Source organism: Bison bison, unplaced genomic scaffold (genome assembly GCF_000754665.1).
Source record: "Bison bison bison isolate TAMUID 2011002044 unplaced genomic scaffold, Bison_UMD1.0 scf7180017864471, whole genome shotgun sequence".
NCBI lineage: Eukaryota > Metazoa > Chordata > Mammalia > Artiodactyla > Bovidae > Bison > Bison bison.
Genome location: NW_011495032.1, coordinates 32,219,735 through 32,230,580, shown reverse-complemented (window position 1 = coordinate 32,230,580; position 10,846 = coordinate 32,219,735). Strand labels below are relative to the sequence as shown.

Genomic DNA, 10,846 nt, shown 5'->3' with positions numbered 1-10,846 from the left:
TAAATAAATAATTATTTTAAAAACAACCTATGGTTTTTCCATTAGTCATGTACGGATGTGAGAGTTGAAACATAAAGACAGTGAGCGCTGAAGAATTGATGCTTTTGAACTATGTTGCTGGAGAAGATTCTTAAGAGTCTCTTGGACAGCAAGGAGATCAAACCAGTCAATCCTAAAGGAAATCAACCCTGAATATTCACTGGAAGGAATGATGCTGAAGCTCCAGTACTTTGGCCACCTGATGTGAAGAACTGACTCATTGGAAAAGACCCTGATGCTGGGAAAGATTGAGGGCAGGAGAAGGTGGCGGCAGAGGATGAGATGGTTGGATAGCATCACCAACTCGATGGACATGAGTTTGAGCAAACTCCAGGAGTAGTGAAAGCCAGGGAAGCCTGGCATGCTGCAGTCCATGGGGTCTCAAAGAGTTGGATACAACTGAGTGACTGAACAACAAGTATAAATATGTTTTTTAAATATACAGTTTTTAAATTTTATTTATTTGTTAAATTTTTTTGGCCGTGCTGTGTCTGTGTTGCCGCATGGGCTTTTCTCTAGTTGTGGTAAGCAGGCGCTGGGACACATGGGCTTAGTTGTCCCAAGGTATGTGGGATCTCTCTGGGTCAGGGACCGAACCTGTGTCTCCTGCGTTGGCAGGTGGATTCTTTACCACTTAGCCACCAGGGACGCCCTTAATGTCTAATAATATTTTTATATTGTCCTAGCTTGTTTCTTTATTCCAATACAGAGAAGCAGGAAATGTGCATACTTGATTTCATTAATAGTTCTTCATGGATTTAGATTCCAGAGGAGAACAGGTATTTTCAACAGCTGTACCTAAAGGACTGTACCACACAATGGTGCTCACCCATTAGTCATGCTGTTCTTCCAAAAGTTCCCTGCTGCTGCTGCTGCTAAGTCACTTTAGTCGTGTCCAACTCTGTGCGACCCCATAGACGGCAGCCCACCAGGCTCCCCCGTCCCTGGGATTCTCCAGGCAAGAGTGCTGGAGTGGGGTGCCATTGCCTTCTCTGAAAAGTTCCCTAAGTAGTCTAAATTTTTTAACCTAAAATATGAGATGTTATTTTGTATGTATCGACCTTTGCATCTTGTCTTTTGGTACATTTTCTTAGTAATGAAATATAACATTAGCTGTGTAGTTAATATGCATCTTTTTTGAAGGGAACAAAAAAAAAACACAGTAATTCCACATCTGTTTTGATCTGCTGCTGCTAAGTCGCTTCAGTCATGTCCAACTCTGTGCGACGCCATAGACGGCAGCCCACCAGGCTCCCCCGTCCCTGGGATTCTCCAGGCAAGAACACTGGAGTGGGTTGCCATTTCCTCCTCCAATGCATGAAAGTGGAAAGTGAAAATTGAAAGTGAAGTCGCTCAGTAGTGTCTGACTCTTAGCGACCCTATAGACTGCAGCCTACCAGGCTCCTCCATCCATGGGATTTTCCAGGCAAGAGTACTGGAGTGGGGTGCCATTGCCAAAGATCTTTTATTATATAATTTTTTATATGCTAAGTGACTCAAAATATGCTCTTCTCCTTCATTTCCTTTAAACTCTAGACGGTGAAGCATAAGCTAGCAGAATTAAAAACATCCATATGTGTAACCAGAGCTTTTGTGGACAGCTGTCTCCAGCTGCACAGAGTGAAACGTCTGGACGTTGCCACTGCTGCCATGGCGAAATACTGGTATGCATGCTACGGTAATTAAAATGTGGTGTTTGCACAGACTGTTATGGAATTCTTCCAAAGTGAAACTCAGCCTTGAAGGCCTTAAAGGAAGAATGCTGAGTGAATGAAAACTAGCCGTAAGGACCAATTTTTTTTTAAATTCTGAATATTCCCATTAAACCTATTTATAATGTGCTAAAACTTACCCAAGTTACTTTTTAACTTTTAGCTTACCCTCGAAAAGCAAATATTAAATATGATGACTAATTTGTTATTTCAAGTAGTAGTTGATTCTCAGATTAGCTGAAGAGTGGCTGTAGAGTAAGACAACAAAAGAACAGTAATACTTCGAGTCCTGAGATAGAACCGCAATTCTGTCATTACGTAACTGCAATTAAATTTAATTATTTTGGGGCCAACATTTTGATATCTGTGAAATGAGTAGATTAGGCAAGATTTTTCTGTTTAAGAGGTTTTCTAGACCTCAGAAAAAATTTCTGAAGTTTTGACTGTCCAATCAAAAGTTGTACATGCTCTATTAAGCAAAAGGAAAAAAAAAAAATGTTCTGTAAGACAACTTTCAGGGACTTCCCTGGCCATTCAGTGGCTAAGACTCTGGGTTTCCACTGTAGGGGTCTCAGGTTTGATCCCTGGTTGGAGAACTAAGATCCTGCGTACCTTATGGTATGGTCAAAACCACAAACCAAAACAAAAAAATTTTTCATTTTCATTAAACATGATTAGCAATGTTATTAAAGATGAGTTAATTGAAAAAAGACACCCCCCCATAGGCCTTTTGTGTATTTTAAGATGCAAGAACATAGTTTAAATCAGATTCTGAAATCGGGTTTTGTTTCCTCTTTTAAAAACAAACATTCTCACATCTCATTAGCCCAAAAATAACCTGGAAAAAATTCCTGTTGTTATTCATTAACTTGTGTTCACTTTAGTGAGAAGTAGAATGAGGAAATATGCAGAATAGTGGTTTATGTAATGAACCACTATTCTGCATGTATGTATTATGTAATGAACCAATAATCCAAAATAATAAACTTGCCAGGTTGAAAAGTCATGTGGAATTATTAGAAATTAACATTTTGGGGGGAAGATACTTACATTTACAGCAAGTTTTTTAACTAGTGAAAAATTTTTAGATATTTTTGGGAAAAGACATTTGGATAGCTGGTGGCCTTATTCTTTGAAAACACTAGGTTTATAGACATACTGGTATTTCATATTGGAGAAGAGGAAGCAACTACTTATAACCCAGCAAATATTTCACTAACATACTTGTCAAAGACAAAAATGTGTAGAATTCCAAATATCACTGCCCCCTGAATCTTGTCTGTTAATCATTATATTGTTACTGTATTTCTCAGGAACATCTTGACCTGTCCTATGGCTTGAGTTAAAAATTATTTTTTATAGGAAAATGGGTCTATGCTTACCTTTGTTTTATATTTCCCACTGTTGAAAGTAAGTTGAAAAGATTTTGAACTAACCAGTTATTTTATGGATTTTAACAGTAGTTAAAATTGTTGTGATTAGATCAGAAAAGAATATATTTTTCAAGCACTTCATATTAATATATATATACTTCAGGAATAAATAATTCCCCAATAATCTTTAATAAGTGTCCTAGAAGATAGTTTGTGCTTTGATAGAGGTCTATCCTCTTAGGTTTTCACTTTTACTTTCAGTTTATTCCTGAAAACCCTAAAACATATTTTTTACAGTTAAAAATTCAGAATTGCCGCCTTTGCATAGGAAGTGACATATTTGAAGAAAACAAACACATATTACACAAGGCAAAAGAAAGTAGATGACTATATAATTTTTCTGCTAACATATCACACAGAGAATCTGAATAAATTAGACCAGATTCAAGTTTTTACTATATTCTTTTTAGGCTTAAAGTTCCCAACACCTAATAAATAGTCTAAATTTTCTACATTTTGTTTCTAGACTTAACAGAAACCCAGCCAGAAATATAGTTGATGAAGAAAGTATTCATTATGTGAAAATATTCTTGAGATTTATTTCATTTATAATTTATATCAATCTTCTCTGGTTGACTGATACGCCTATTTTTAATTGTTTGATAAATGTATGCATTTAAACAGTCATTTGTTTTCTGGCTGTAAAGCATCTCATGAAAATTCATTTCAAATGTTCCTTTTCTGCTTTTTATTTTGGACATCTAGGGCATCTGATTTGCAAAACAGAGTAGCTTATGACTGTTTGCAGCTGCATGGAGGTTGGGGATACATGTTTGAGTATCCCATTGCAAAGTAAGTAGGCCTGTTGTGTTATGCTTTTCTGGGTAGTGTGTAGAAAAAGGAAAACTTCTTTACCTGTTCTTTGTACACTGAGGATAGAGGGAAAGGAGGTGCAAAATCTTCGCATTTTTCAACTGCCTATGGAGTATGTTCAGGTAGCTAGAAACAACTTCATGTTATCAGCTTACTACTAGGATTTAATAATTTTTTAAAAAGTGAATATATACTTTAGTATACAAGATATTAAATATAAATAAATATATAATATACTAAAGCTTTATTTGAATCATTATTCAGGATTAGTATCACTTTTATAGTTGAATAGTATTTTACTATAATTGTTTATGTTTAGTTATTCAGATTTTTTTTTCTAGTTTTTTACTGTGACAAACAATGCTTCAATAAACACTCATACGTTTGTCTTAGATACATGTGTTTTTTATCATAATAGGACAAAGTCCCAAAAGTAGTACTGCTAGTTCAAAAGTATGCATATTTTACATTTTAATGCATTTCAAGATCATTTCCTCCAGTTTGAAGCAACTCATACTCAAATGAGTTGTCAAAGACTGAAGATGGCTTACCCTCTTAAGTTATGTGCTTAGTCGTTTAGTTGTGTTCGACTTTTTGCGACCCCATGGATTATATAGCCTGCCAGGCTCTTCTGTCAATGGGATTCTCTAGGCAAGAATACTGGAGTGGGTAGCCATTGCTTTCTCCAGGGGATCTTTCTGACCCAAGGGATTGAACCCAGGTCTCCTGCATTTCAGGCTTATTCTTCACTGTCTTAGTTACCAGGGAAGCCCTTAATTTGCATTGACTATTAATTATTTTGTTTTATTTTACTGTTGTTAAGAGCACTTAACATGAGATCCACCCTCTTCACAGAATTTTAAGTGTACCATACAGTATTGTTAACTCTAGGCACAGTGCTGTACAGCAGATCTCTGGAACTTATTCATCTTGCTTGACTGAAACTTTATGCCCATTGGTTAGTAACCTCCCATTTCTCCTTCTCCGTAGTGCCTGGCAGCCACCATTCCTTTATGAGGCTATGAATCTGACTACCTTAGATACCTCATATAGGTGGGATCATGTTGTATTTGTCTTTCTGTGACTGGCTTATTTCACTTAGCAGAGTGTCCTCAAGGTTCATCCAGGTGGTGACATATTGCAGAACTTCCTTCTGCTTACGATTGAATAGTATTCCATTGTATCTTATACTACAGTTTCTTTATCCATTCATCTGTCCATGGATGTACAGGTTGTTTCCACATCTTGGCTATTGTGAGTAATACTGCATTGAACAAGTGAGTGCTAGCATCACTTGGAGGTCTTGATTTCAATTCTTTTGTATAAATATCTAGAAGTGGGATTTCTGGATCATACGGTAGTTTTATTTAAATTTTTGAAGAACTTCCGTACTGTTTTTTATAGCAGCTGCTGTGCACCACTTCGCATTCTCTGTAACAGCAGTGTGCCAGTATTGCAATTTCTTCATCTCCTCGACATTTGTCTTTTGGCCTTTTAGCTAATAGACAGATGTGAGATGATATTTCATTGTGGTCGATTTACATTTTCCCTGGTGATTAGTGATACAGTATTTTTTCATATACCTTTTGGTCATTTTGTATGTCTTTGAAAATATCACTTTTTAAAAATCAAAAAAAACACACATTGCAGAAAAATTAACCTACATTTGAAGTCAATAAAAAAATCTTAAATTTTTTATTGTTTATTTAGTTCTAAAAACAAATCAAAAGTGTTATTTTTTTCTAAGTAGAATTTGTATTTCCTTCAAATGAAAATAAATACAGCCTTTTTATTGCATTACACGTGAATATTCTTGTTTCCGTTTCGAAGCAGTTCCAGTTTGTCAATAGGCAGCATCCTCTTCTATGTTTCTTCCTCCATCTCCATAGTTTCTTCTTTCCCTTTTCCTGTAGTCTTTGCCTTAGTAATCTCTCCATGGCATTTCTCCTTATCATTATAGAAAATATAGTTTTCCTCTTATTTGGCAATATTTTCAGCTTATATAATTTTCCCAAGAGAGTTTTTGCTATATAGAGAGAAGTCCAATTTAGTTTTGAATCTGAGAATGAGAATGCTATGAACTTCTAAAAACCTCTTATAATATTATCTAAATATGGAATCTAAAAGGGAAACAGTATTAAACTAGTATTCAAACTTACTTTCAAATTTATCACTTTGGCAAGTATAACTGAAGACATTTTATTTGCTTATAGTCCTTAATAAGGAAAATAAACATTGTATTCAAGTTATATTAAGAACAGAAGCTCCAGCATAGATGTAATTTACTAATTTCCTGTAGCTACTGGGTAGCTCAGAAAGCTTTAATCACAGGGTATATATAATTTATAACTTTCTATAAAAACTCAACAAGTAGGGTATTTTCCTTCCTTTAGAATGTAGGCATGAAGTAACTAACTTATTTCCTTTTCTTTATCAATCCTTGGACTTGGGTTTTGGTATATCCTTTCAGAACTACTTCAAACAGGCCTTAAACAAAAGCAGGTTTGTTTTTTTTTTAATCTTTGAATAGTCATGAAGTCAGAAGTAAACTGAGTTATGCTAGGACAAATTAAAGCATTGCTGGAATTTTTCCTGTGTGTTTTTATGTTTTAGTCACAATATTAACTCATCTTATTTATAATATTCACAGTGCTTAAGCAAGTAAAATAATAATGGGTATTTATATTTTTCTGCTTAACTGTGCTATTATAACTGCTTCTGGGAATGTAGACAATGTCATGGTTCAGTGTTTGTCTAGTTTAGTTCTGTTCCTAAGAAAGGCATTTAGGTGAAGAAGAGTCAGCCATCTCATGGTCCAGGATTAGAGTGTAGCATAAGTCTTGGTCTGTTTTCTCAGAGGCAATTCCATCAGATCAGTAGCAAGCAAAAATGGTAACTTGATGACTTATTTGAAATTTCTGGTTTCAGTTTGAGAGACATACTTCCTTTCAGGAGTAACAATCCCCTTCTTGGGCAGGTTCTTAGTTTGAAGACTGTATGAACTTTTAAACTAGACTGCTTTTTTCTCTCCAAAGACAAAGGGAAAGAACTTTTCATAAGATGACAAGAGAGAGTAGTGGATAATATCAAAAAAGCTAATCAGATACATTAGGCAGTATATGAATGAAGTACATATATTTTGATATGATAGAAAAAAAATCATTATAGTTGTGTTTTTTTATACCTTAAGGTTAAACTGTATTATTTGTGTGTTTGTTAACTCCGAGAATTGGGGATGCACAGGGAGTCCTGGCATGCTGTGGTCCATGGGGTTGCGAAGAGTCAGACATGACTGAGCAACTGAACTGAACTTATGCCTGTGCATGTTGCTGAGTCTTGGTTTCAGAGATCAAGGAGATGCTTTTTTGTTTTGTTTATTTTTTCCTGTTTGTATAAAAATGAGTGGTTTTAAGTGTGAGTCATACTTCAGTCTTACTCATTCGGCTTGGGGCTATGGGAATAGATGCTTACATTTTGCCATTTCAAGACCTGTTTGCTGGGAAGAACAGTGTGAGATAAAGAGCTTCATCCCTGTGTGGTTAAACATTCCTTCTGCTGCCATTCTGTGAATTTTAGTTGATGACTGAATTTAATTAATAACTTATAAAAGGCCTACTGGTCTCTGTCGATTACCTACTCCATTGAAACTTCTTTAATGTGAAAAAAATGTGCCCAACTCGGTCCAAAAGGTCCAAAAGCATTGAAATTGCTGAAGTAGGCTGAAATGCCAGATAGGTTCTCTAAATGAAAGTTCTGGATTTTGTGGGCAACAATGAAATCTGTCTGAAAGAAAAAATATATTTGAAAACACAAACGTCTCTGGATTTCAAGTTTCATCAAAAAGTAGGTATTGAGACTCTAAAATTCCTTTGTAATACAGTAAATCAAATCAATAAATACTGAGCGCTCAAGTAAGGTACCATTGCAAGGTACCATGATGAACTTGGACGAGGAAAAGTTCAGAATTGATCATGTTCCTAGAGAGCCAGCACATTTAATTTTTCTCAAATTAAAAAAAAAAAAAAAAAACAGTTTAAGGCTTAGAAAAAAAATGCCTTTGAATTTTCCTACTAGAAAACTGCAAAGCTCAATAACTAATCTTACATTTCTGGACCAATGAAAATATTGATACAATTAAAAAGATATTTGCCAAAGTGGCAAGATACCTACCTTTTCATTCCAGGTTGCCAATGATCTATTATGTGACCATTAAATAGCAACCATTAATTAGTATAGGTATTAACTTTTTAGCACCTCAGTTCCTTTACCTGCAAAATTAGTAGTATTTACCCTCCCTAATTCCAGAGCTGAGAGGATAAAATGAGAAAACATAAAAACAACTATATAGTGTTATATTTGCTGTCATCACTATCAAAAGTAAAGTCTTTTTTTATGGCAGTGTGCTCAGTCACTCAGTATTTTTAACACATACATTACTGGGGTGATTATTAATCTTTTCCAAAAAGTAAGTTACTTGTTAACTTTGTGAGGTAATAATTTTCTGAAGCATCAATTTATACTGCTGATGGCAGCAGTATTGGTGGGACTCTAAAGGATGTTAGAAAACATGTACTTTTCTCTTTTTTTAAATAAAACCAGTAGATTTCAACTTTTGGGGGGAAACATTAAAGGTAACAAGCTATTAAGACATTGTATTCATTTCTAAATTTAACATAGCACTTTTTAGGATCTTATTATATGTGCTGAATTTTACAAAATTAAAAGAAACAGACTTGGAAATATTATTTTGAATTTGTACTCTCTTCAAGCAAACTAAAACAAATCTATGCAAATGATCAATATCTGAATAGAATTTTATAATCATACCAATCTAGGGTGAATGCCATACTGAAAAAAAGTAATTTATGAAGAACTTTTATTGTTTGAATTTCATTAAATGAACACTGTAAAGTAATTAATAGTTACCTGGTGAGACAAAATTTATAATTTCTAATATCCTTTGTTTATTCCTTTAATCATCTTCTTATTTATCCAGAGCTTATGTGGATGCCCGTGTCCAGACAATCTATGGTGGTACCAATGAAATAATGAAGGAGCTGATTGCAAGAGAGATCATCCATGACCAGTAGACATCTGCCCACATCCCGGAATCCTATTACAGCTAATCTTGTTTTAAATCTACTCAAGATAAAATTCAACCTGGAAAGGGAGGGAACACTAAACAAGTTTTTATCTGTTCTCTCTATAGAGAAGGAAATCAAACGCAAATATCCAAAGATCATAAAGTTTCCCAATATAAGGTTTAAACTGTTAATTTTTTGCATAGCTAAATGGCAAAGATTCTCTGATTCTAGAAGCCTTAATGTTTCATTTATCTCTAAAATTCTAAGAGTATAAATGCCTAGGTCTTTAAAATTGAGGCAGAAGTAATTTTTTATTATACTATTAAATTTTTTACAGCACATTGATTTTGAAAAAGAAGAATAAATGTAATTGAGAATGCAAAATAAGTTTAGATATCTTTTATTCCAAATTCCCCAGAACATGGTTTCTACCACCCTACCCCTAAACCTGTTTTTAAGTAATAAAACACTTTCTTCAGTCCAAAGCTTATGCCAAGTCCATGTGAAATCTTGATGTGTGAAGCGCTGCTTAGGTTAAAGCAGGAAGCCTCCTACCTTAGGGCCTTAAAACCACTAGGACTCAGCTAAGCAAATCCCCACAAGAGAATTCCACTGGTTCCTTAAACCACTGACACCTGGGCTTTCAAGAGATTTCCAGTTTAATTGCTAGGAGAACACACACACCATTATCCTTAATAGTTTCAAGATATTGGTGTATTTTATAGGTACCAAAACAGTGACTTTTATTTGGGAGCAGTATAATTTTTTAATTAATTTTAACAGATTTATACTTTGTGTTGTTGTCTATAAGCCAGGCTGTTAAATTGATGAAAACTATGATTTAAAAAATTGGCAAGATCCATAAGTGAATAAACAAGTTGTAATGAGGTAAGAAGTAAATAAACAATAATTTCAAATCATGATAAAGGTAATAAAGGAAATGAAGTATCTTAAATAGGAAAATGAGGAAATGACATTTAATTTAATTATTACCAAAAAATAGGCCATTAATTTGTAAACTGCCAGCATCATTTTAGTACTTGTTTTCCTTTGCATGTATTGGTGAGACAGAGAATAAAGTAGTTTTTAAATGTAAATAAATAGATGTATCCTTGTGCAACTTAGAAAACCTCAATATTTTATTTGGTGTTGTGGATATTAAACATTGTTTTTTGATGCAGTCATTACAACTGGATAGAGCAGAGAGAACAGAAAATCCTTTTATACCATTCTGTCTTAGTGTCTTACATAACTTTGATTTGCTCTTGGGTAGAACTTTGTATGATTGCCAACTTGAGTTCTTGTTCAGTAAATCTAAAAAACGGGTGAAAATAAATTCTTGTTAGGTATTACTGTATTTGTCGTTTTCACCTCACACCAACTGCCAGGAAATGATAGAGAATTAGATCAAGCACCCTACCCCAGCCCCAGCTCCTTTCCCAATCTTAAAGGAAACTACATTTTAGGAATTAAACATCTGTAGGATAAACAGTCCAAGGAGCGGTGGCTGCGTGGGTGCAGTAGGGCCTAGAGGAGCCATTCCACGTTCAAGGTCAGGAGGGGTGGCAGTGAGGAGATACCGCTCATCCAAGGTAAGGAGCAGTGGCTGCACTTTGCTGGAGCAGCCATGAAGAGATACCCCACGTCCAAGGTAAGAGAAACCCAAGTAAGACGATAAGTGTGCGAGAGGGCATCAGAGGGCAGACACACTGAAACCATAATCACAGAAAACTAGTCAATCTAATCACACGGACTGCAGCCTGGT

General features: G+C 35.0%; 1 protein-coding gene across 1 annotated transcript in view; it reads left to right on the top strand.

Moving 5' to 3' along the window:
* The window catches only part of ACADL (acyl-CoA dehydrogenase, long chain), a 41,916-nt gene extending 31,715 nt beyond the window's left edge, over positions 1 to 10,201 (top strand). Inside the window, exons 9-11 of the mRNA XM_010861111.1 lie at positions 1,576 to 1,703; positions 3,890 to 3,976; positions 8,994 to 10,201. Coding sequence (XP_010859413.1) covers positions 1,576 to 1,703; positions 3,890 to 3,976; positions 8,994 to 9,087 — 309 coding nt within the window. The 3' untranslated portion in view covers positions 9,088 to 10,201. The remainder of the gene's footprint in view (positions 1 to 1,575; positions 1,704 to 3,889; positions 3,977 to 8,993) is intronic.
* The last annotated feature ends 645 nt before the right edge of the window (positions 10,202 to 10,846 follow it).